General features: G+C 48.8%; 10 protein-coding genes across 10 annotated transcripts; 5 read left to right on the top strand and 5 right to left on the bottom strand.

Annotated features, from left to right (window-relative positions):
• Window positions 1-41: 41 nt before the first annotated feature.
• PHATRDRAFT_48114 (predicted protein) lies at window positions 42-3037 on the bottom strand (the record flags this gene model as incomplete). Its single annotated transcript, XM_002182460.1, has 2 exons — window positions 42-2864; window positions 3007-3037. 2 exons carry the CDS (start codon window positions 3035-3037, stop codon window positions 2254-2256), a joined length of 642 nt encoding a protein of 213 aa, XP_002182496.1. The 3' UTR covers window positions 42-2253.
• Window positions 3038-3497: 460 nt separating this feature from the next.
• PHATRDRAFT_38494 (predicted protein) lies at window positions 3498-4525 on the bottom strand (the record flags this gene model as incomplete). The annotated part of the gene is made up of 2 exons (XM_002182459.1): window positions 3498-4069; window positions 4159-4525. The coding sequence occupies 2 exons, from the start codon at window positions 4523-4525 to the stop codon at window positions 3498-3500; spliced, it is 939 nt and encodes a 312-aa protein (XP_002182495.1).
• A 330-nt stretch (window positions 4526-4855) lies between these two features.
• Window positions 4856-6721, top strand: PHATRDRAFT_38493 (predicted protein; the record flags this gene model as incomplete). Its single annotated transcript, XM_002182608.1, has 1 exon — window positions 4856-6721. One exon carries the CDS (start codon window positions 4856-4858, stop codon window positions 6719-6721), a length of 1866 nt encoding a protein of 621 aa, XP_002182644.1.
• A 262-nt stretch (window positions 6722-6983) lies between these two features.
• On the bottom strand, window positions 6984-8608 carry PHATRDRAFT_14778 (predicted protein; the record flags this gene model as incomplete). The annotated part of the gene is made up of 2 exons (XM_002182458.1): window positions 6984-7312; window positions 7393-8608. Coding segments are annotated over 2 exons (1545 nt in total), but the record flags the coding sequence as incomplete, so codon positions are not given.
• A 678-nt stretch (window positions 8609-9286) lies between these two features.
• PHATRDRAFT_48112 (predicted protein) lies at window positions 9287-10984 on the top strand. The gene has a single exon (XM_002182607.1). It carries the CDS (start codon window positions 9736-9738, stop codon window positions 10897-10899), a length of 1164 nt encoding a protein of 387 aa, XP_002182643.1. The 5' UTR covers window positions 9287-9735; the 3' UTR covers window positions 10900-10984.
• A 175-nt stretch (window positions 10985-11159) lies between these two features.
• Window positions 11160-11426, bottom strand: PHATRDRAFT_14867 (predicted protein; the record flags this gene model as incomplete). The annotated part of the gene is made up of 1 exon (XM_002182457.1): window positions 11160-11426. A coding segment is annotated over one exon (267 nt), but the record flags the coding sequence as incomplete, so codon positions are not given.
• A 674-nt stretch (window positions 11427-12100) lies between these two features.
• Window positions 12101-13455, top strand: PHATRDRAFT_48110 (predicted protein; the record flags this gene model as incomplete). Its single annotated transcript, XM_002182606.1, has 1 exon — window positions 12101-13455. Exon 1 carries the CDS (start codon window positions 12151-12153, stop codon window positions 13453-13455), a length of 1305 nt encoding a protein of 434 aa, XP_002182642.1. The 5' UTR covers window positions 12101-12150.
• Window positions 13456-13645: 190 nt separating this feature from the next.
• On the bottom strand, window positions 13646-16595 carry PHATRDRAFT_48109 (predicted protein; the record flags this gene model as incomplete). Its single annotated transcript, XM_002182456.1, has 3 exons — window positions 13646-14495; window positions 14577-16384; window positions 16558-16595. The coding sequence occupies 3 exons, from the start codon at window positions 16593-16595 to the stop codon at window positions 13768-13770; spliced, it is 2574 nt and encodes an 857-aa protein (XP_002182492.1). The 3' UTR covers window positions 13646-13767.
• Window positions 16596-17645: 1050 nt separating this feature from the next.
• PHATRDRAFT_676 (P1B, P type ATPase) lies at window positions 17646-20387 on the top strand (the record flags this gene model as incomplete). The annotated part of the gene is made up of 2 exons (XM_002182605.1): window positions 17646-17811; window positions 18424-20387. Coding segments are annotated over 2 exons (2130 nt in total), but the record flags the coding sequence as incomplete, so codon positions are not given.
• A 1247-nt stretch (window positions 20388-21634) lies between these two features.
• On the top strand, window positions 21635-24646 carry PHATRDRAFT_48106 (predicted protein). The gene is made up of 3 exons (XM_002182604.1): window positions 21635-23427; window positions 23496-23602; window positions 23687-24646. The coding sequence occupies exons 1-3, from the start codon at window positions 23077-23079 to the stop codon at window positions 24486-24488; spliced, it is 1260 nt and encodes a 419-aa protein (XP_002182640.1). The 5' UTR covers window positions 21635-23076; the 3' UTR covers window positions 24489-24646.
• Window positions 24647-24970: the final 324 nt, after the last annotated feature.

The following is a 24970-nucleotide window of genomic DNA, read 5'->3' as shown; positions in this document are numbered from 1 at the left end:
TGGTCATTTTGCTGTTCCTTGATTTCAGCATAAGACTCCAGAATGCGCATCTTTGGCTCGTCTCATCGTAGGAAATATGTCGATTCATACTAGGACTGTACGTGTAAATATTGATCATCCTGTCTCTCTTTGGGTCTGAATTCGTAGAATCTTGCATCCAAAGTGAATCCAATTTTTGGCTCCCTATAATTTGAAGAACGAGAAAATTTCCGCGGAATTCATAGTGAACAGCAAAATAAGATGGATGTGGTGGTAGCCGTGAGTATGGGCGAACCCTCTTGGTACATGAATGATAGCCTTACTGTTAGCAGTGAGAGAAACGAAGAAAAACCTTTCGGATTTGATGAGTACGATATCGCCGAATCTGGACACACTTTCAAGGAAAGACGTCAAAATACTAAACCGAGTATCATTGCACAATCGGACTCCTCTATTACGTTTGATGAAGCGAATTCCATTGATTCAGAGCCTCCCGAGATGGACTTTAACGGGATACAGCATGCGGATCCACCGTGCCGTACCGTGTTGCGAAAACTAATTGCCATTGACTCATCGCATACATCGAACTTGTATCCAAATCTCGATGTCAAGAAATTCGAATCTTCCTCCACCGTTCGCGATGACTCATTCAACTCGAGTCATGTGCTCTGCCCTACTCAAAGTTCTCTTTCTCAGCCACTATTGTCTATTCTGTCTGCTCCGAATGGATCTATCTCCTCACGATCGCTATGGACTTCTCTTTTTCTCACTAAAACAGAAGTCAAATCGTTGAATCCAGAAGGGAAAATAAGAAGATCGCAACACGCGGCGAAAGCTCAAAACAGCGGTCAGCTCAAAAAATATATTCGAGCATCCTCGTCGAATGATCTTTTAGCCCCAGAAATCCGGGATCAAGTTCCATCTTTACCCTGCAGATCTTCGACCGCTACCAAGGTAATAAAGCGTCCGCAATTGAAAAAAATACACAAATCGGAGAGCTCAGTTGAAATCAAGCAAGCAAAACTGAGAAAAGTACGTGCTCAGAAGTCCGAGCGTCGCTTTGTGAGTGAAATTATTTCGACGGCTGGTACCCAAACAAGCTCATTTCTCGTGGGCGAGACGTCTTCGTCAACGAAATCTAAAGATTTGACATCGCGCCCTCGACGGAGCAACAAGAGTGGGCAATATTCCAAACCGGAAATACTTGCAGTCCCAGACAACCCCATTCGCGCTCGTCGTCCTTCGAAATTGGCTGTGACGTCGATGAAACAGCGGTCCCTTTCCACTAGGCAGTCAATGGTCTGCGCAACCGCTGCTTCTCGTCATCAACCGGATAGCCACAGCCGACATGCAAGAATGGTTCAGGTGACTAACCTTGGAGTCAGAAGCAACGCCACATTTGATAGAAACGAGACTCATCATCCTACGTCGAAGAAATCAAAGTCACATCTTTCCTATTCGCCGAAAAAGCACGACGAGATCGTGTTGAAAGGGTGTTCTTCTTATGCGGCAGATGAATCTATTTGCAAGCCTCCTGACATCCAGGCGCACGGCAAGGCTCCACACAAAATTTGCGCCGGGCTTCCCAATGCGCCACTTGAACAGCACGCAGGAGAACAAAACTTGTGTGAAACCCGAGTGGTGTGTAGGGAGCCAGGTAAAAGTAAAGCGGAGCGTGCGTTCGTACGCACGCATGATCAGCATCGGTCTAAGACTCCGTCAAGATGTGACGGACGTTCCTCTCGGCCACTTCTCCGCAAAAAGTACCAATCTGAAAAAGGTCTTCTTGAAGCCCTATCCGTTGCTGCCTTAAGCTTGGATCATAGACCTACAATGAGAAACAAATGCCAGTCGGAGCATGATTTAAAGTTTAAGAAGTCGGTAAACCGACGGGCCCAGACTCCGAAGTGAGAGTCTCAGTCTCTTATAGCCACTGGAAAGATATCCGAGGCTTAGAAGCATCCTGCTATGCTTTTTTTCCTTTTCGCCTGCTTTCACCTAAAAAACTTCCAGATTTAGCTTCAACGGATCGAATCCTCTGGTTTTATCTCGATACAGAGTACCCTCGGTCTATTTTTGAGACTTCCAAAAAGGAAATGGCTTTGACTCAAATGTTGAATGACAAGTCCTGGCTGGTATCGGAGCAAAGACACTTTGAAACTGTGAAACTTCGAAGATATTTTATTTACCATTTCCTGATCAGGGTAGATTCTACAACTTAATTTCGAGACCGAAGCCAAGGTTGTACAATCTGAAGGTGTTCCCTAGCTCCAGTCAAAATCTATACTTGCGAAGCATAGCCTTCAATTTAAGAATGTTTTCTTCGTTGCCAGTCCCATACTTTTCTGCCCGTTTCAGTCGCTTTTCGATTTCTTCTTTCGGCAACAGTACATCATCTTTTTCACTTGCTTGCTGCCTGGCGCGCTTGCTGCCCTTTTGTAGAATGGGTAGATTTGCACTTTTCTTTTTGTCACGGCCACGCTTCTGCGGCGACTGAACTTTCGTTTCGACGACCGGTATATCGAAACGATTCGCGCGGCGACGCTTAATTTCGTCAAAAGTGGGCTGCGCCGACACTTTCACGTTGTTTGCATCGTGAGCCTCGCTGATGAATTTGTCTGTTTTGGATTCTTCCCCCATTTCTTCGGTTTTTGTTGGCACAAGCCCCTTCTTTTCTCGCTCGGTCGCTGAATCGCTGGGGTTGTCGCCCGTTGCTTCTCCCGTCTCGTTTAAATTCGTCATGGTAGTGTTGATGGTGGTAGCGGGCGCATCAATCAAACCGAATTCCTCCTCGTCCAACCTCGCCTGTAAACGATTGATAAGATCTGGTTTGTTCCCCGACACGGGAAGACCGCGTCTTTCCAACTCTGTCCTTAATTCCGCAACTGTGCAACGTACAGTGCTGTTTTGTGAGTCAATATGTGTCACAGGTTGAAAAATCGAGGACTGCAATCCGCAAATGCGTACATGTGGGTTCGACCAAAACTATCCGATTCTCGCAAATGAAAAAGCAATGCCGGTACCTACCTTTCATCTTTTTAATATCGATTTCACCCATGCTGACTATTCTTTTCTCGTTTCAAAGATTTAGATCTCTAGTCGTTCCGGCTGCTTTCATTCGTCCTATTCACTTGATGAAGAGGCCGATTTGATTTGTGCTGCTGAAATCTCAACGCTCGCTTTCCAACAGGCAAACGATTTCATTCACACTAATTAATGAAGGCGGCTTTGGGAGAGCGGGTCAATTGTCAGCGTCTTGCCGCCGACTGCTAGGGGAGTTTTGGAATTTTGAATTTCTTTCAATATGAATTTGTTAACAGTTAACTGTAACAGGATCCTGACAGAACAAACATTCAAGAGAGGTACAAGTATCAAGACAAGCTACCACTATCACAGTAGAATAGTCTAGCAATACATCCACTCGTGAAATCGCATTGGCGTCTATCCATATATTTGAGCGTGCGTTGCAATCAAATAGTGTGCTTGAGAAACTTGATCTGCTGATGAAGAAAGTAGGCTTACGATCTTGAAGTCTCGCGAAGGGGAATCGGTGCCAAGAAACGCCATCCCGGACGCAGTCTCACTGCGTGTCTTTCCTCAAATCGATGGTCGCGCAAAAAGTCTTCGACCTTGATTGCACGATTCTCCCGATCATTAATGTTTTGCGCCGCCGCTGCTTGTTGGAGACCAATCAGTACAAGATAGGCGCTGGGCGAGACGGGACCACTCAACATATCTTGCATACCCATGCCGTAAACAAGAGCACCTCCCAAGCCAAGCGTCGAATGCATGTATTTATAGTTTCTGTCTTTACCCAGCTCAATCCAGCGATCACGGAATTTCCGTAGTTCGGTTTCGACATGCTTTCTGGCGCGCACCACTGGTATCGACTGTTCGTAGTCTTCCTCTACATTGCGCTTTTCACCTGGGCTGCACAATTGGAGCAGGACGACGGATCGCGACGAAGATACTTCCAGACGAGTTTTCAAATCGCGAGCGACGATTCCTGAGGGCGTAGGTTCGAGCAGCAACAGATTGGATGCGTCCAAGGCGTCGTGACGCGACTTTATGTAACCAGGAACTACCAAACCTGCTCCAAACGTTAATCGGTAAACACGCATCAGCTACGAATCACCAAGAGAGTACCGTTCTAGCGATATTTCGATACACTGCTCTTACCGATGTGGTCAAACTTCCCTTCCGCCACGGTCCGCGAAGAGAGTTTCTTGTCGTCGCAGAGAAAAGTTCGTGATGCGAGACAGGAGATTGCTGCCCACGGTCCCGCCGCCACTTTTTCGCATCGCCGATCGAACAGAATCACGTCCCCCGCCTGACACTTTTCCACCAGCAAGTCGTCCGTATCTTGAACGTTTGGAACTCTCACCCGTGTGCGTACGTCTTCCAGTTTTGCCTGGCGTTCGTGGTACGTCAGGTACCACCAAACGGCCACGGGGACGCTAACGACCCCTATGCCGCTAGCCATTTGGGTTAACACTTTGCGACGAATGTGAGACGCCGCCGCTTTCGCAGCGTCGGAAGGAGTCATGGTGGCCAGAATTTTGTAAGAGCCAACGTCAGTGATTTTTCTTCCATTTGTTTGGAGCCTCTTTATCTCCATGGTCTGTCTGACTGTGAAAGTCAAAATAAGTCGCTTGTGCTTCGGTCCCTCTGACTACCGGTATTCACAGTCAAAACGGATCGTCGACCTGACGATTTATTCGTGAATCACACGAATCGTATTGTGTGTCTATCGTTTTTACCAAAGACAGAGAATTTGGCCATCCTAGACAATGGCGCGTATTGACAATGAGCTCTATAGAAAGCTATCGACCGCTTCTGTTCTCTCCGTCCATTACTTGCCCGAGAAATAGGTTTCATGTGGAGTAGCGACGACGAAGATTTAAATCTTGCCTTACGGGCCTCACAAGAAACGCTTATCGTCGAAAGGAATCGTCGACAACCCGTACTCCAGCCAGATGATGACTCCATTAGTACGGATGGTGAGCAAGCCCTGGTGGTTCTGCCGCCAGCTAAGCGTGCACTCAAGTCCAACCTGCAAGATACATCGACCTTTCCGCGGCTGTCCGCTACCGGGGACAAGCCTCGAGATGCGATCGTATTGCACGACGATGAATCCGACTGCTGCGATGACGATGCCGCCAACATGGAACTATCCCTCGTGGCACGACTGCAACGCAAGCACCAAATAGAATTTGAGGAGGCACCATCTGCTAAGAAACCCGTTACTTTGCCACAAGGTACTAACGGTGCTCTTGAAGTCGCAACGGTAGGCCACAGTCCGTCTCCAACAAATACAGCACCTCCACGAACCGAGTTAAAGCAGCAGAAACACACAGCTCCAAAAAACGCTCCGGTTGCTACGTCCATCTTATTAAATTCAGACGATTCGTCTGACTCGGATGACTCTATAAAAGCTTTAAAATTACGATTAGCTGCATCGTCGGAGCGCTCCCGTCCACAGTGCTCACAGGATATCGACTGTTCCGGGTCAGCGTCCCCATCTCCACCAGCGCGCAAATCCACTAACGTCTCCAAGCGTAAAGAACGTCCGGCGGTCGAAACGAAGCGCGTCCAAGAGATCAGTAAGCGCCAGAAGGAGATTGAAAGGGAGCGTTCTCGAGAAGAGAAAGCCCGGTGTCAACAATTGAAGGCGGCTGAACGTCAACGGCTCAAAGTGGTAAAGCAAACTTCGGTAGCTCTAGAAAAAGCTCGCAAACAGAAACAGCGTCAAGCATCGGATCAAGCACGCGGTAAATTTTGCCACAAAGAAATTGCTGTTTTGATTGAGCAAGATTGGGTCCAGCAACCTGTCTGGAAGGAAGCGATCACTGACGGCTTAGTGGCATCGGATGATCACCCCTACATTTGGCATGAGTACGCCACCTTGCTTGGTTGTCCCACTGTCCAATGGATTCGCAAAGATTACTTACTAGGCGGTGCTACTGACGCTTGGCAGCAACTTCGCAAAGGGAATCACGCAGGCTATCACCATATCCCACTCCTATGTGTTATTGTTGAACCTGACATTTTCTTGAAGCTGTTGCATCGAGACAACAGCGAAGATGACGATTATCCCGAACTTGAGAACTGGTTGAAAGGAATACAGGCTGGCTGGAAAGGAGCTTGGAGCCATCAACAAAAAGGCACCCCGCGAATTATTATTCTATTGTACAAGGTCAGAGAAACGCTGGACCGCTTGTGGGTTAAATACAAGCGAGAAAGCCGTGGGCGTCGAGTGAGCTCTTCACCGCAACCACCAACGGCCGAAGAATTGCATGACGCGCTAATCTGGATGATGATTGACTTTCAAGTAGAGTGCATTCATTGTTCATCGTCAGAACAGACTGTACACGAGTTGAGCAAGATGACTCGCCTCTTGTCGGAAAAGCCGTATCAGAAGCACGTAACGGAGCTTGATTGTGTTCGCAAGCTCAAACCACGAGTGGACGAGAATTCCACCCTCCAAGAACGAGCTGAGGATTGCTGGTTTCGACAGTTACAACAAATCCCACGAATAAGCCTTACGGTGGCTCGTGAATTTACGCAGCACTATCCGACTGCTCGATCGTTATGGATTGCGTACCAGAATCCCGCACTTTCGGAAGAGCAGAAAAGGGTTCTCTGTAAAAATTGCTTCTCGCAGAAGGCCTCGCACGCCAAACTTTCAACTTGGATGTACAAGACAATGACGGGAAATGACCCCAATGATTTACTACGATAATGTTTAATACTTGAGAATGCTAGCTACGGAATCATTCTCGCCTATGCTGAGTTTGGAATACCGTTTCTACCTCCCCGTAATATGTTCAAAAGAACTTGGTCGCTTTGCGCCGCAATACGAAGAGCGCGAGCAGTCGAAAGAAAACAAAGAGACCTAGCAGAACAAGCCAATTCCACCACGTTTCGTCTGGATCACCGCCAACACTGTCAACTATAGTGTTGCAAGCATCATTGGCGACAGGATCGTCAACATTGCACTGATAAAATTCTTCCACCAAGATAATACGGATAGCGTATGTCAACGGGAAAATGTACCGGAGCCAACGCAACCAAGCTGGAATGAGTTCGATGGTCACAAAGAATCCGGAAAATAGCATCTGAGGAACAAAGATGATGGAAAGCATTTCCTGTGCTACTTTCGGGTCTTCCACAGAACATCCCAAAAGAACAGCCAGTGCCGTGCTGGCCATGGCCAATACGTATAGAACGGCAAAAAGCATACCAAAGTTCAATTGGAAGTCAATCATGAAGTATGTGATAATACACTGCTCCGGAAGAAAAAGTAGTGAGATTTGATGAGCCAATACGGAATCTCCAATAAAATCTACCAACAAAGGATACTCACGATAAACATAGCCTGCAGACCGGTAATAAAAGCCTCAACAGTCAGACGAGACAGAAAGTAAGAAGCTGCCGAATAGTGATTCGTGCTGTATTCACGGAGAAAGACAGGGCGCTCGGCAGGAAATGCGAATAATGCGGGCTGTGCGGTTTCGAACATGCTCATTAAAGAAACAAGAATGACTGCACCGAAGTGAGATTGCAGGTTTGTAGAAACGGAACTATCCGTCTCGCCAACCTTCCAAAAGATCACTCCCACAATTAGCCCAACAACGAGACTAAGGCTAAAGCGCGCTTTCAGAGCTGATGTATCACGTTTGAGATTGTTTACCTCCCTCTGGAAAAGCAGTCTGATCTCAGTCAGAAGCCCTGGTGGTGAACCGTCGTACATGTCCACACCTCGATATGTGTGTCGGGTCACAGTTATCCCGAGCGCATCCTGTCCTTCTTCTGGTTCAAACGGATCAGCCATTTTGCGTTCATCAGCAGGAAAAAAGCCCTCTCTAGTGAGCTGCTCCACGGGAATTGACTGCGCCACATCCATAATGAAGTCAGCAGGATTGTAGTTTGGCGGGTTGGGATGACCACGATTCGCGAAATAGGACGGAACATCCTGGACCGACCCAGTGTACATGAGACGGCCTTTGTTCATCACTAGCAAATGATCAAAGGAACTGAAGATGACAGATGACGGCTGGTGGATTGTAAACAGCACGCTGGCTCCAGCATTCGCTACTTTCTTCAAGACCTGACAGAGCTGCACCGCGCTGAATGAGTCCAATCCACTCGTTGGTTCGTCCAGAAAGACTAGCGCTGGCTTGACCACAAGTTCCACACCAACCGAAGTTCGCTTGCGTTCACCGCCTGAAACACCCTTTAGTAGTCTACCTCCAATCATTGCATCGGCGCAAGCCGTCAAACCAAGTTCACTCAGCATTCGGATCGTCAGCTTATCCAATTGAGATTCTGTGGTAGCTCGAGGCAGCCTTAGCTTGGCTGAAAAACGAATTGCTTCGCGAGGTGTAGCTGTCTCCTGCAAGCTATCATCTTGAGCGACAAATGCAATCATTTGACGAACCTTCATTTTTGTGGGGTCCACACTGTAGTTGTTGAGACGAATATCTTTTCCGATAGAAATTTGACCATGAGTGCGAGCGCGACCAGCAAGGATATTGAGTAATGATGTCTTTCCAGCTCCAGAAGGACCCATCACAGCCGTTGTCTGTTTCGGGGGAACTTCCCCCCAAACGTTGTCCAGAAGTTTGCGTTCAGGATCATCTCCGTTCGCAGCCTGGAAGGATCACACAAGCGAGACAGACGGTGTGAGATATATATCAACGGAGTGTACTCATACATCGTATTCAGTCAAAGGTAAACAATCCGAACCCACTTTTCCGACGCCACGACATACCAAAGTCATGTTCACATTGCGCCAAGTCAATGTTTTGCCTTCTCTAGGGGCAAAGGGATCATCGTGGGAGTCAAGAGTACTTTCATTTCGGGAGAAGTTCTTGCCTGAGTCGGTGCCGGCCCCTATTTCGACGTCGTTTTCCTTTGGAGACGACATGCTTACAGTTGATGCTGCAAATTGTGAGGGAAAGTTGTGGCGGAGAATGGAAAGCTATGACGCGCTCTCGAGTGAGGTAGGAACGGTCTGGAATTCCACGCCAGGCTCTGGGGTGGGACTAGTTGTCCCAAATGATGTTTTTTCAGAACATTTGACTTCATATGGAAGGTCCACCGATACTTGGATATTAAATAAGTCCCGAAGTACGATCCGAACCGGACACGAAAAATAAAGTGTAGATAACGGTGATGGCACAAGCGATTTCCAAGGAAGTCACTATGGCACAAATTTCAACCCGAACCACACGATTGATCCTTGTCCAAAATTGCTGACGTGAGGAGCATCAGCTTTCGAGTATAGTTTCTTGTATACTCTGAGCAAGGAGTTCGCACAGTAGCAGAAGAGACGCGTTGGAAAGAGCAGGAAACACAATTGGCCGAATTTTCTGTATGAGACTGGAGACATGCCTTCACTGTCAATTCATTTTGTCGATCTCACTGTGAGCAGTTCACTACAAAGGTGTACCTACGTCTTCGACGATATTTTAGGTCTATCTAAAGAGAGCACTAATCGGTTCGTTTCCCAAGGAGTCTCGTTCCCATGTCATGCAAGCTGTACCTCTGTCTCGGTCTCTATTTGTGACCTTTTATGCGACAAGAGATGTGACAAAGTAATAAATTCACCCCCTTCAGTCGATCGTCGTACCGTTTGATGCCTCTCTCTGAGACACAGAATAAATCGGCAAATCCGAGACCTTGAAAAGTGGCACAGTTTGCAAACGAAAGTGCTCTGACCGGTACCTTATTGTTTGATCCTTGGCGTTGACCATGGTAGTAGAATTGGCGACGACAGTTGCAGGAATTTTGCTGAAGACTTGTGTTTACAATGCTTCGGGGCCTCGCAGTGGTACATCGACAGCCTTATCCAAGGTAGCCCAGTCAGCGTCAGGGGCCGTCTTGGCCAAATCCGCTACTGTACAGAAACAGTCCGGAAATCCCCAACCCCGGACTTGGCACCATCCCGACTACATTGCCTCCTTCAATTCGGAAGGTCTTCCCAACAACGGGATTGACTACTATATTGATGCCACTACGATTGACGATGCGATGAAAGATGCGGACGATGACAAGCCTTACTTTGTTAGTTTGTCCGGCAAGTCGCTCCACGACAATATGGAGATGCTTCACAAGATCGCGTCTGCACCAACGAAAAACCGGATTTCCGCAATCGAGTTGAATCTGGCATGTCCCAATGTCATTGGCAAACCGATTATCGCTTACGATGTGGATCAGATGGACAGTATTCTCGAGCAAGTAAGTCAACTCACCGATTCGCTACCTCCGTTAGGGGTCAAGCTCCCTCCGTACTTGGATTTTCAACACTTCCAACAGGCAGCCAGTGTCCTGAACCGACATAAGAAACTTGTGAAGTACGTTGCATCTATCAATACACTAGGAAATGCTCTCGCCGTTGATGTCGTTTCAGAAGCCCCTTGTATTTCTTCCAATTCTGGATTTGCGGGTCTGTCCGGACCGGCCGTCCACTATACGGCTTTGGCCAACGTGCGTAAACTGCGGGAGCTCCTTGACGAGGACATTGATGTTGTTGGAGTCGGCGGTGTTCGGTCCGGTAAGGATGTGTTCGCCATGTTGTTGGCCGGAGCGACAGCTGTGCAGGTTGGTACTTGCCACTGGATCGAAGGCCCAAGCTGCTTTGATCGGATTGTGGATGAGTTGCGGGTTCTTATGGAAGAAAAAGGCTGCCGACGTATTGAAGACGTCAAGGGAAAATTGAAGGCATGGTCGAAGGAAGGTGCCGCTAAATCAAGACAAGCTCTTTTGTCGGTTGAGCCAGCAAAGACCAATAGCGCAGTACCCTTGTCCTCTTCAGAACTACAGTTTTGGAAGGTCTTATCAGCTATTTTGATTGCCGTTTTGGCGATCATTTGTACGCTGGACAAGCAGCTGGGGCAGCTTCTCCCGGAGGAATAAATTCGATTGCATTGAAGTGCAACTTGCTAACTGTAAGTGTGGCAGGCGTCCAATAACATAAGACATAAGAAAATATTGTAGCTTGCTTTGTTGCTTCAAGAGTATTAAAACAAATTCCATCTTATTATATTGTCGTACATAGTTACCTGCGTCAATCTTCTTTTTCTTTATGGGATCGATTGCTGAAGTTATCTCGGCTATAAAACGTTTACTAGACGGACAAGATCTCGTCGATCTTCAACCCAGTCTCCCTCTCTTTCTTACACCCCAAAACTACTGCCGCATCCACAGGACTCTTCAGCATTGGGATTGAAGAACTGAAATCCACCACCAATGAGCTCATTCGAATAGTCCAACTCAAGTCCGTACAGGTACAGCATTGACTTGGAATCTACGACACACTGAATTCGATCCGACATGTACTCGTCTACCTGATCGTCTTCCTGAATATCGGCAGCTTTGGCAAAGTCCATAACGTACGACATGCCCGAGCATCCACCGGAGCGCACGCCCATGCGCAACACGAGGCATTCGCCATCCGCCAACTTTTGCTGATCGCGCAGTTCCCGCAATCGACGCATCGCGTTAGGTTTTATCATCACCACGGCGTCTTCGGGGACATCGTAGTCGTACGCCTCGACAACTTCGACTTCTGTACCAGTTTCAGTGGACTGAAAAATTGGCAATGTTGAGTATCGGCCAGGAACAGACGAAGAAACGGACGCAAGAGAAACGGTCCGCGATACGGCTGGAGTAATCCAAGCGGTAGCAACGTTCAAAACCGAAGCCGTCAGAAGAAAAGCAATTATCGCTCTTACAATCATCATAATTGACATACGACGTGGAAAAAGGAGTTCACGCGGTGATCCTGTAGTGTAAAGACCAAACGAATTCGTTCAATCGGGCAGAATCCATGGTGCAAAAGAAGCAACGAAAAAGCATCAGGCGCACAAGGAGGTGCCACGCGAAGAGCACACGCCCCGGTAATTTCAATTCTGTGACGTGGCAGTTGACTTCAAGATGTCGCAATAGCGGAAGACGGACATGCCCCCCACGAAACTTGTCTTTACAGTTACAGTTAGCGTGACGATCCAATGTAGCAAGGCCAGTGTGTCGGTGCGGGGATCCAGCGGATTGGAGCCGAACTATTACTGATGTTGTGATGAACTATCAAATATAATTCTACAATGCTTTACGTGTGCTATCGATTGCGATTGAGCCATTTCTATAGTCAGCGGACACTCCAACTGTATGCTCAATAATACTCTATCGACTACTTTGATGTTAACCCACTCCGCTATCGAAAGAAACTCTTGCAACAGGATGCAACGAAGAGTCCGGAATAAAATTAGTCTAGCGTTGACATTTTTGCTTTCGACAACTGCGATAGTCGCATGCGCTCGTACGCACGCCTTTGTTGCGGTACCATCCCCGACACCGAAAAGGATCGTATCGCCACAACACTCGGTGTTGGCTCTTTCGACCGACACCTCATTGGACAGAAATTTGGACGCCAGCGAGAAGCAATCGCCACCTATTCGTCCGTGCTACTACAAGACACCGGAGGGGCGTTGGAAACCAAGGATAGAACTGTCGGCTTTGGCTTTGGGGCAAGAACTGCAAGGATACGTCGTACAGGAGCTTTTGGATGGAGTTACTGGTCCCAAGGTTTTTCTGGAGGTGGGAGTCGGTCGAACTACCCGACAACGAGTATTCAATGAAACGGACGTCGTTTCTGCAGCAAGGCCAGAAAGCGGCTGGAAGATTGTGTACGCCATGCTACGACTCGGTTCGAAAGGAACAAAGTCATCCGTAACACAAAAAAGAGCAGCGCGGTTACGTAAGAAGACTGCCGGTACGCCGGTCTTTGTCAGCAAAATTCGCAGTGAGAACGGGCAACTCGAAGTGTGTTTGAACGAATTCGACGTAGAACGCAGTGCTACTCCGAAAGTCTCCGCTTCAAGTTTTCCGATCGGTAAAGAACTGACGGGAACAATCAAACGGATCGAACCATACGGCGTCATGATTGACGTGGGGGCGAATCGTCTCGGACTTTTGCACATTCGAAAAGTGGCGGATTTGTATGGATCCTTTATAGACAAAGCCCAAGGCTTAGAAGAAGCCGGTTTGGAGCTCAACACCAAGGTAAAAGTACAGATAGCGAGTAATGAAGGAAAACAACTCTTTCTGGATTTTACCAATGACGTTAAAGAAGAAGGCAGGCTTGAAAGGGAAGAGCGGGAGCGAGAAAAACAAGAGCGATACGAACGATGGCTGGCGAGAAATCAACTAATGGCCGTCCCTGGCGAAAACGAGACCACTAGTGTCGCTGTTCCCAGCGATATCTTTTCAGTGGAAGACGTGGACAGTAATGTGAGCACAACAATCTCCGATGAAGAATCACTTCTTTCCGAAGAAGAGGCAGCGGCTTGGGCAGTTTTTGCGACCGGTGGATCAACTTCAGTGTCAGTGCCATCGGTGGTAGAGGAGGAAGACGAAGATGACTATGACGAGGACAGAGACATTGAAGATGCACTCGGTCTAGGAACCTATTAGCTTCCATTAAATTTGCACGCTTTTTGTGGCACAGCTATGAAATAGCCAGTTTTCAACATAAGGACCAATAAAGCGTAGGGACGGTGGAGCTGTACAACCACATGATTTTTTTGCGAATTACCAATTTTTTATTTTGTAAGACGCACAGTAAAACGCCTGGCAGCCTACTGCTACAAAAGCACTGAACAGTCGACAACTTGAGCGAATTTCTCTACTTCATACGAGCCGATTAAGAAGATCTCGGTTTCAAAGCGCTGTCCCAGTGCGAAGAAAACTGACTGCTTCCAAAAACAAATCTGTTGTTACAACAACTCATAGACATAGGCTCTTGGAGTCTACTTCTTCCCAGTATAACGTCTTCCCGATTTCGTCCTCTACCGTAACGTCGTGATCCTCGCCCCATCGACCACCGTCCAGAAACAGCTTTGGACTCCATACATGCATCCATTCGTCGCTGGACTTTGGAAGCCCATCCAATCTGACTCGAACATGATCATCAATTAGCTCGACTACTTGACCGGCAAAGCATTGCTCATCTTGATTATCGGGGTCCCCAGTAGTTCTGTAATGAAATTTGACACGATCCAAGACAACTTTCGCCGGCAAAACACAAAGAACACGAGCATCGGGAACGAGACCTTTTCGTGTTGTTGCTTTGGCGAGATGCCATATTTCTTCGTCAGTGCGCTTAGCTTTTTTCAGTGGCCTTTTGCCTTTCTTTTTTGCAGTTTCCTCTTTGGATATAGGTCTCCTAACTTCGACCCAAAATTCAGTTGTCCGTGGCGCTTTCGAACGTTTTTTCTTCTTAGAAGGCGGCGATGACATGCGTCGACGCTCCGACAGTGCTCGTCGAGCCAATTTTTCCTCCCTCCGCTGACTCCAAGTTTTCCACGACAAACCCACCTCCCGCTTCTCAGCCTGTTGGTACAATTTCAGGAGCGCAATTAAGCGTTCCACGTCGATTCGAACCGAATCTGGTCGACATAAGCATACATGAGCTTGCAAACCCAGGGGAATCCACTCTGGTACCCCAAAATTTGCTAAAAATCAATAGCGTACAATTTTGTGTAAGCTGATCCAAATCAAAAAACCAAAAACGTTTGTCACAATGCCATACGTACTTGCTTCCGCCAGATTGAACCCCACGTTGAAGCCGAAATGATAACCACCCGGGAAAGTAATCATGGCATCACCTGGTCGCTGTACCGCCGTTGTATAGCGAATTCCTGCCTTTTGTAGTACTTTCGGACTGAGTAGGCATCGTTTGTGGCGCATGAATTCCTTACATTTGCGGGCCTCCATACTGTACTGAAAGGCACAAAGCTCGGCAAACCGATCTGCGTCCTTTCCGGGCGCAACGGCGTACCAAATTTTGGGTGCACCGGCGTGCAGGTAATTAATACTTAGTAAATTCATGTCTTCGGTATGCGCGCAAAAGACCGACGCCCACATTCCAGCGTATAGGTAAGGGGTAGTGACGCCGGGAACATTCGAAAGCACGTGCAGACACGAGTCGAGTTTTGCAATCGACCAGCCGGATGCAGGATCGTCGCCAAAGAGTGTTCCTTCTTGATCGGCTCCATACCAGGCAGGGGGCATGGTCGGACCAAGACGCTGCCAGAATTTTCGGGCCAACTTATCCATGGCTTCGTCCGAGTCCGCATTTTCGCCATCATCGACAGCGCTGCCAACTTGTACTTTACGGTAGGCGTCCGCCTGTTCACGAAAACTTGCAATTGTGACCTGCGGCTTGTCGGCAAAGGTGTACTCGTATACGCCAGCGAGGCCTCGTATGTTTTGTTCAATCGGGGTTTGGATGACGTAGTCGCCCAAGGGTGTACCCGCTTGCCAATCCAGTCCTCTTCCCGTCCGGTCGCGTGCGATTCCATCAAGCGTACAAAAACCTTCTGGTAGGGTGATTTTGGCCATACCTTCAGTCCATTCCAGCGGACGGTACTCGTGAATTCGATTGAAATCGTCGTAATCATCGTCGTCGTCGGGATCCGTACTCGGTTCGTACGCGCTGGCAGTCGGAAGCACCACATCTCTAACGTAGTCGGTCAAGGACTGTGAGCGAAGGCAAGCCAAGCTGGGTCGATGCGTGAAACAGGCGCGTGGGAAACTTCCGCTTGCTCGCTGAAGGGTACGATTCCGGCGGGGTTTGGGCGTAGCCTTTGGTTTGACGGTGCGTTCCGTTTTGGGAGCCACGTATCCCACCGGACGACGTTTTTCTTTGTGGCGCGTATTGTGACGAATTATTGTTGTTGTTGTTGTTGTTGCTTTTCGGAAGGACGAAAGGTGAGGCGATGGAACGTCGTCGCTTTTCGTTTCGAATTGTTCCAATGTTTCGGCTCCTTGTAGCTGCGACTCGTGGACATCCACGCTCGTTCCAGTGGCTTGATTCTCGGCAGCAACGTGTCTATTGCTCACGCCTTCTGTCTTGGAAACGGCGTCTGCGGACGGATTGGTGTTCTTGATCGCCGCACCGATGGACTGTGGACGGACCTTGGTCGTTGATGGTGTTTGGTGCTTGGCGTGTTCCGTGGACGAAACGCCGGCCAAGAGATCCAACGGAGACGAACACGTCCCCGTACTTTGTGTGGACGTCGTCGTCGGACTACTCGTTTGCGACGAAACGGTCAGTAGAGGGCTCGTCTGGTTGTGCCAGCCGTGGGTTGCTTCGGCCGGAATCGGTGCTCCATTCGACGGGACAACACGAGCGCCGGAAATAGCCGCGTCCGACACTGAGGCTGTACAACTCGTGGACACTGCAGATTCCATCAATGCTCGTTCTGTGGTGATGATTTCTCCGAGACGATTCGTGAGGTCGGCAAACAGTCGAGTGCTTCGACGACTTACGGGTAGGCCGGACGGATGATTGCGCGATTGCGGTTGTATCCGACGTCCCACGGAGAGCTGCGCACCGACACTGTCCAATAGAACGAGTACTCTACTTTACGATAGGCCGCGGTTTGGGGCTGTCTTCTCTCTCTGCTTTGGCTGCGTCGGGTTCGTTGTGTCAGCTAGCAGTAAGGGAGAATTAACCGTACGGTTGGTAAGTACCGTGCACAGGCCGATTCGGACCGCGTGTTCGAGACTCACGGAGGTTCGCTCGGATGGAAATCCGTGTCGCGGCCCATCGCACGGTAGCTACCCTACAACAAATATGGTCCCCCCTCTCAATAGCTGTACTCGTCGTGTATACCTGTACGTGTACAGGTGTACAAGTAGAAACCGAGAGAAGTACCCACATCACCATCCTCACAAGAAACCCTAACACCTTACAGACGGGTGTGGTTTCCGAAACTCTGTGCTCCGACAATTGTGTTTGAAAGGTCGTGTCGTTTTGGAATTTTGCGATCTACCTAAGCTACTTAAATGAATCTTTGTCGAATAGGGAAGGGTACCCTATATAAGCTACGATGAATCGGGACCGATCGGTAGTCATCCTTAGGTTCGACGAGTTGGGGACATGGGAAGCCGCGTAGGAACACAGTCCAAACACCGTAACCGTGTTGGGCTAGACAATTCAGGCAAGATTCGTTCTCGGAAAAAAGAAAGCTAGCGCGGTCACCGGTAAGCTTCATCCGCGACATACCTCAAGAGTGCCCTCCCCAAACCCGTTTCGCTAGCAATCTATCTAGCTATCTACCTATAGAGGGAATGTAGTAGACGACGACAACCAACAGGTACCGCGACACACGGAACACAAACACACAACCCGAGCTTCGTTCCCCACCATGACACCCGCCCCGTTCCAAAAGTCGAATCTGGCGGTTTCGACTGCCTCTTCCAAATATGCACTCCTCGTAGAATCCACGAAAGCAGAACCGGAGAACCAGTGGCACGACCAGCCGCATCCGACTCGCCGACAGTTTCACACGAATCGGGAAGATGCGGTCGAAATGCAATCCGTCACCAGCTTGCACCCGACACCACCAACGTATGCCGCCATGAATGGATTCAATCCCGACGACATGTTTTGTGGAGAATGTATCACTACCACTACTGCAACTGACTCCGACACAACTCCCTCCGGTGCAAGCACAACAATGGCCGATGGGATAGATTCGTCCGCAGTAACCGATACGGCCTCGTCACACGATTCACGTCCTGGCGAAACGACCGATACCGATCGGGACGACCGGGTATCGTTGCAGCCGCAACGGGATGACCCGTCCATCGTCCGGTCGGTGTACTTCGTACAAGGTATTTGCTGTGCATCCGAACTACCGTCGGTACGAAAAATTGTCAAACCCTTGAATGGAGTACACTCGCTACAAATCAATGTCACAACCCGTCGGGTATACGTTGAACATGATGCCGATGTCATTACAGCCCAGACCATTGCCGAGCGTTTATCGAAACGGGGCTTTCCAGCCCATCTTATTTCGAAAAAGAATCGTGGCTCGAGCACGACAACTACGGCGTCGGCGCGTTCCGTGGGTCGCACTACGTTGCGTGTCCAAACCAGCCTACACAGTCAGGATGTTGCCCGCCTTCAAGGTATACTGGCATCGGTACCTGGCGTGGTCCGGATTGGAGTCAACGTGGCCGAGCGCTTGGTATACGTGGAACACGATATCCACGTAGTCTCGGCGAACGACTTTCCGTCCTCCCTGCAATCCTCGTACTCGACCACCGTAGTACAAGACGCTGCCGTTGAAATGGTCGATGCCGAACACGTACACATCTGGAGTCAACCTCGATCCGAGTACGTCGAATCAACCATTGCCGTCTCGAATTTACGATCACCCGTGGATGTCGTCAAACTCCAGAAGGACGTTACGCAAAACTTTCTTCGCGCACAAGTTCGGAATCTACACGTTCTACTTACATCGCACGTCATCAAGGTCGAACACAATCCCGATCTCCTAACGGCCGACAAACTGATCGCGGTCCTGTCCAAACTGGATTGGAAAGTCTGCGTTGTGACGGACGGACAAGCCGAAAAACTGTACCTACCAGTGATCGACGACGCGCTCGATGAATCCATCGCTACTCAAATCGCGTTGCAAGATTTGGAATCGCAATCGCTGCACTGGAATGTTCTCATGTCCGGTGTATTTTGGATCGTCAGCATGTTGTCCGCGGTACCCGGCTGGAGTACTTTACGGTACGCTGGTCTCGTGGCCATGGTATTCGGATTGCCCCCGGTCATTCGTAAGGCCTGGCAAACACTCCGCCGCTGGGAATTCGATGCCAACTGCATGATGGTCATTGCCGCTTTCGGAGCCGCTCTGTTGGGTGAATTCGACGAGGCCGCGTCGGTTAGTTTCCTGTTTTGTATCAGCGAGTGGTTGGAACACCGGGCTACCCATCGGGCTCGGGAAGCCTTGTCCACGATTGTGGCGTTGCGACCCGAGCACGCCAACGTAATACATCCGCTGACGAAACAAATGCTTATCGTCCCCGCCGACCAAGTACCGGTTGGAGCGTTGATTTCGGTACGCACGGGCGACAAGATAGCGGCGGATGGCGTTGTCGTAGAGGGTACCTCGTCGGTGGACGAATCGTCACTAACCGGTGAATCCATACCTGTACGCAAAACAATTAACGATGTCGTGTCCGGTGGAGGTATCAACATTGGTACCACGCAGTTGGTCGTCCGGACCACGAGCAGTGTGGAAGATTCGGCCGTTTCCCGATTAATTCGATTAGTCGAAGAGGCGCAAGCAAACCGATCGCCCACAGAAAAGATGATTGATGGCTTTGCACGGGCCTATACACCCGTGGTAGTAGCCTTGGCCACGTTGATGTGTACCATCCCGTGGCTGTTTGGTCAGGAAGTGGGACGGGAATGGACTTTGAATGGATTGATCATTATTGTTGTGGCGTGTCCGTGTGCTTTGACGATTAGTACGCCCGTCACTTATGCAGCAGGGTTGGCGGCAACGGCACAACGAGGAATTGTCGTCAAGGGCGGAGCCAGTTTAGAAGCTTTAGGCAGCGTCAAAAAAGTTGTCCTTGACAAGACTGGAACTTTAACGCAGGGCAAATTCAATGTAGTTCATTTAGAAAACATTGGTTCCATCCGGTCACGAAAAGAGATGCTCCAACTCTTGGCGTTGATGGAAGCTCCGTCAAGCCATCCACTTTCGGCGACGTTGGTAAAAGCTGCGAAGCAAGAAGGCGTTTCGGTTCCGACTGACATGGATGCAAAAGAACATACGATCCTTAAAGGGGAAGGTGTAACTGCGAATGTGAACGGAAAGCAAGTCTACGTTGGGAACCGAAAGCTTTTCGAGCGTCTCGGTATGCTCAGCAACGTGGATCAGGCTTTCCTTGGGCTCACCGACGCATGGAGTAGCTCCGGTGGCACAGTCGGGTTCATTGGTGTGGAGGGAGAGGGAATCATTGGTGCTTTCAGCATGACCGATATGATTCGCGAAGACGCTGCCGATGTTGTTACGGCACTTCGTGCGAGCGGTCATGAAGTCTTGATGCTAACTGGAGACGGCGAGGGTGCAGCTAAGTCCGTCGCGGAACAAATCAATCTTCCGAACAGTGCTGTGCACTACCAACTCACACCCGAAGACAAGCTCCACTTTGTCGCAAGCATCAAGTGTCCACAACCGAAACATTTTCAGGTGCTCCAGCGGCGACCACTCGTGCTTTTTTGCGGCGACGGTGTAAACGATGCTCCTGCTCTAGCTGTTGCTGATATAGGCGTTTCAATGGGTGAAGGCGCAGCTTTGGCAATGGAAATGAGTGACGTGACACTCATGGACTCGAGCCTAAGCAAGCTTGTGTACGTAATGTACATGGGGAGACGAGTGGTACGAACCATCCAAGAAAACATAGCATTGAGTCTTCTGTGCAAGCTATTGGTCGTTACATTGACGTTTGCAGGTTATATGACCCTTCTTTACGCTATCGCCAGCGATGTCGGGGTCATGCTACTAGTCACCTTAAACGGAATGAAACTACTACCTGGAGGTACGGAAGTGTCGCTTAACAGGAAGATGAAATCATCGGCCCAAGCAGAGGATCTTCTGCCTTTGGCCGGAAACCGGAATCCTTCTGGAGACACCGAGGTGGATGGCGAAATGATATAAGCACGATACCTCTTATTGTCCTCTGTTCAGAATTTTTTCGTCACCAATCACTACCTGGAGCATTAATCTACACGCTTTTTAAAAAAAAGCCTAAAAATTTTATTAGTCTTCCGAAAGCGACCTCTAGCTATCTCAAGCACGCAGCTTTCAGCTGGCCGAAGCGAAGTACACCGGCAATCAAACTCTGAATAACTTCGGTGTGGTTACAAAGCGATTCGGAGATAAAGCACTCCGTTCAATGCTATCGGCTGTCGCAAGCGCGAATGTTCCTCCGCTACTATTCGTACCTTCAATTTTGTCTGCCAAAGCCTGAGCGAGACAATCTCCAGTTGTCAAACCCAAGGTCCATCCCAAGGTGCCGTGTCCAGTATGAAGAAAAAGACCAGGCAATTCATCCACCTCGCCAACCAACGGCAGATCGTCTGGGCTAATTGGTCGAAAACAAGACACAGGATCGTTTGAAGTGGATGGGACAGCCTCGGGGAAAAGCGTATTCGCATATCGCGCCATCACACTAGGTGCCATAGACGGCACTGTCACCGCTTTGTCACGGTATCCAACAAATTCTCCAAAGCCCGCCCATCGTGCCATCCAAGGAGTTATGGAAGTGCAGTACATAGAATCAACTGAGATGGGTTGCCGTAGCAAGTTCCTCTCGTTCTCGTTGAAAGCGAATACCGTCAATGAGAAGCCCCGAAGAGGATACGTTGGACAGTGCCCTCCGACACCAAGTTGTGCGGCAAGCAAAGGAGTTTGTACGCCAGCTGCAAGGACAAGGTAGTCGAATTCACGTGACACACCATCTTCTGACAGTACTTGAAATTTTGCGTTTCCACCGTCCGCAGACCTGGTCACTGCTAGTCTTTTTGCTTCAGCGATATGATATTGAACACCATATTTCTCGCTTTCACGTATCCATCGTCGTACAAATTTTTCACAACCTGCGGTGTAATCGTTCAATCTTCGGACAAAAAAGAGAGATTTTATCGGCAGGTTTTCCAAGTGCGGTTCCAAGATAACGGCCTCATCTTTGGTAAGAGATTGTGCTTCTTCACCATACTCACGAGCCTCTTTTAAGGTTTCGCAAGCTGCTTGTTCGGAACGATGAATTGATAAGAATCCTTGAGAGTGGCCAACATCAGTGGCAAAGTCTATACCCAGGCGTTCGATTTCTGAAAGATACATTTGTCGATTCGCCTGAGCGAGAGAATGGATTATCTGGGCTCTTTCATCTGCTGCTGCATTCCCTCGAAAAGCAGCTGTGAGGAAGCGCCATCCGAACCGGAGAAAGCTCAGTCTCTCCTCATGTGTCGCAGTTGGACCCAAACAGCGAAATACATGAAGGGCAAAGTAGGGCGGAGCGACGCATAAAGTATCTATACGTGGTCTCTCCGTTTCTCCACTCATTGCGTTTCCCTTCTGTGTCAATAAACCCTTCAAATGTTCCAGTTGCATCGTGTACCACTCGCGGGAAGTGTCCGAAAGGACTTTCCAGAGAACTGATACCCTCGAAAATATGTGCATTGAAGCTGCGGGTACAATGCTGTTGGCGTTTCTGGCCGTTGCTGCGACCCACTTAGGCTGCACTCGCGAGTCTTGGGGAATAGACCTACCCATGGGGTCTCCTTCCAGAACAGTTATTTCGCAATTGTTAATTGAACGTAGGCGTTTGGTTAACGCGTGTGCAACAGATACACCGGCTATCCCTCCACCTATGATGCCGACTTTCACTTTGGGATCTTTTTTGAAATTTCCAACACAGGTCGTTTGAGATTCCGACTGCTCCCCATGCGAAGTAAAATCCTTTTTGAGACTGGGGCTGTTCAAGTAAACACAAGAAGCTGGTAGTTTGGCAGTGCACATCGGTTGTCTTATTCTTAGGCCAAACGGATCGGTAAGTGGCAAGAAGGCCACCTGCGACAGTACACTCAAATAATGGAAGCTTTTCATGACGTTGCAATAGTGCTCAGAGTTCATTTTGCTCTGAATGTCGGTTGCATGCTCGGCTTAGGCACCTCGGTGGCATGTGCTCTATAAGAAAAGCTCCTTCGTCTGCCACTCAAATCCTATCAACCGTGAAGAATACCTTTCTGGGTAGTTCCTTGTTGCGATCACAGAGTGGATTCAGAAGAACTCGACCGACGATTTTTACCTGTTGTTGACGCATCAAGAGCTCAGTCCTACGCATCATGTGACTGAGTAGGGCATGGTAGACGATACAAACAAATCAATCGTGACCATCAAATGATTATTACATGTGTTCGCATTTTACATTTGAGTTCGCATCCTGGAAAGAAAGAGAAGTCCATCGCGTGAACCTTGACTGTGAGTTCCCAATTGATTCTGTTGCCGCCATCGACGTCATCAATATTTTGCTTCCATAATCTTTGGCAATTGACTCAAAAGCTGCAGAACTCTGTCAGTCAACATTTCCTCGAGGATCGTCATAGGCGACACCTATTGTACAAGCGAGATCTCACCAGAGGCTTCTCAACTACAGAATAACTGTAAAACTGCGACTTCGAAATAAAAAGAATACAAAACCGGCCGTCTTCTTACACCAATGGTCTCTCCTTTGATTGAAAGACTTACAACCTGCGTTGTGGGTGGAGGGAACTCGGCCCACGTTCTGGTCCCATTCCTATCGGAAGCTAGACACTCAGTAAACTTACTGACCCGCCGCCCTCAGGACTGGAATCACGATTCCATAACTTGTCAGCTAACAGACGGAACTACGGGTCAAGTAGCTGCGACTCATGTGGGCATGCTGGCCGCTTGTTCCGCAAATCCGGCCGATGTCGTTCCCAACGCCGACATTGTCATTCTCTGTATGCCGGTGCATTCCTACCGAGAGGCTTTGGACCGCATCGCCCCTTATTTGAGCCGCAGCAAATCTCACGTTTATGTGGGAACGGTATGTTCATCAAGGGTAACTAGGCGATTTCCTGATCACTTATATTCACACCTTCCTCGTCCTTCCAGATGTACGGCCAAGCTGGATTCAATTGGATGGTCCATGCCATGGAACGAGAGTTCGGCTTGACTAATATTGTCGCATTTGCCTGTGGAAGTATCCCCTGGGTTTGTCGGTACGTCAATTTGTTTATGCGGCCAGCGATGGCTCTTACATCCAAAGATCTCCTCGCCTCTCAACATAATCTCTTCGTTGACAGTACCGTGAAGTATGGAGAGCTGGTGGCCAACTATGGAGGGAAACACGTGAATGTGGCAGCCGTTACGCCCCACAGCCAATTCGACAAGTTGAACCGTGTCCTTTTACAGAACCTGAGCGTAAGGCCGCTCGGTATGGGTGCATTCCGGCAAGCCGAAAGTTTTCTCTCCCTCACACTGTCCGTCGACAATCAAATCATTCATCCCGCCCGGTGCTACGGCTTATGGAAAAAGTATGGAGGATACTGGAAAGACGAGGCCCACGTACCGTACTTTTATCGTGATTTCGACCACACATCCGAGACCATTCTGCAAGCGCTAGATCGCGACTATGCTGCCGTTAGGAGTGCTGTTCGGAGGAGCTTCCCGTCGAAACAATTTCCGTACATGTTAGACTATTTCTCGTTGGAAAAGCTAAATCACAATTCGTCCCATGCCGGAATCTTGGCAACCTTTCGGGACAGTCCACAATTGGTGTGCATCAAGACACCAACCGTTCCCAGTGGCTCTGGCTCACAGAATCAGTCAGCAGCGAGAGTTTTGGATACGAATTGTCGCTTCTTTACTGACGATATACCATACGGCCTGCTCGTGGCGAAACGTTTAGCGGAGCTGTTGGAGCAACCGGTACCTATGATTGATGAAGTATTGTTGTGGGCCCAAACCTTGCGCGGAGAACATTTTGTGCACGAGAAGGATGGGAGCGTGAACTTGGAATTTTGCTTGCAGAGACAAGGCAAGCTCGCCGTTTGTGGAATCCCCGAAACCTACGGCATTACAAAAATTGAAGACATGTTGGATTGATGATATATCTGCTTTGAGAACGAAAGCGTCTGCTGGAGCCCTCTTTGTGTTCTCTACCAGTAACTATTCTCGAGTATTGCACGTTTCACCGGGTAGTGAGTTTGTTCTTTGAGGCTTGGTCTACGGAAAGTACAAAGTCCAACATGATATAGGACCTAGTTTTAAATCTCGCAATTTCTATGAATAAGAATTATGGCAAAGACGCATTGATAGCAAGGAAGCACGCGGTGCTTTTGCACCTACCTCATACAATAAGGCTCGTAGGAATCACAATTTTATTTCTTGCTGCAAATCACAAAGACCAATAATTGCTCTTCGACAAGACTTAAATTCCCTCGATTTTCAATAGCCCCTCTGAAAACTACCGTTTGATACAGTTTTGGTCCGTTTTTCACATAAACGTTTACATAGTATTTTATCTACGAACATCCGTTGAATGAAATATTGGGACGAAGTGCCGCTTGAGAATGTCGCAGTTGCTT

This window comes from Phaeodactylum tricornutum, chromosome 16 (genome assembly GCF_000150955.2).
Source record: "Phaeodactylum tricornutum CCAP 1055/1 chromosome 16, whole genome shotgun sequence".
Lineage (NCBI taxonomy): Eukaryota > Bacillariophyta > Bacillariophyceae > Surirellales > Neidiaceae > Phaeodactylum > Phaeodactylum tricornutum.
The sequence above is the reverse complement of the archived record's forward strand: the minus strand, read 5'-3'. Positions and strand labels throughout refer to the sequence as shown.

Excerpts from the sequence above, each read along its gene's own strand:
- PHATRDRAFT_48112 (XM_002182607.1), top strand. The coding sequence starts at position 9,736 with ATGGTAGTAGAATTGGCGACGACAGTTGCAGGAATTTTGCTGAAGACT.
- PHATRDRAFT_48106 (XM_002182604.1), top strand. The coding sequence starts at position 23,077 with ATGGTCTCTCCTTTGATTGAAAGACTTACAACCTGCGTTGTGGGTGGA. Across the intron at positions 23,428-23,495 it reads CTCACGTTTATGTGGGAACG|ATGTACGGCCAAGCTGGATT; the intron begins GTATGTTCATCA and ends TCGTCCTTCCAG. Across the intron at positions 23,603-23,686 it reads AGTATCCCCTGGGTTTGTCG|TACCGTGAAGTATGGAGAGC; the intron begins GTACGTCAATTT and ends CTTCGTTGACAG.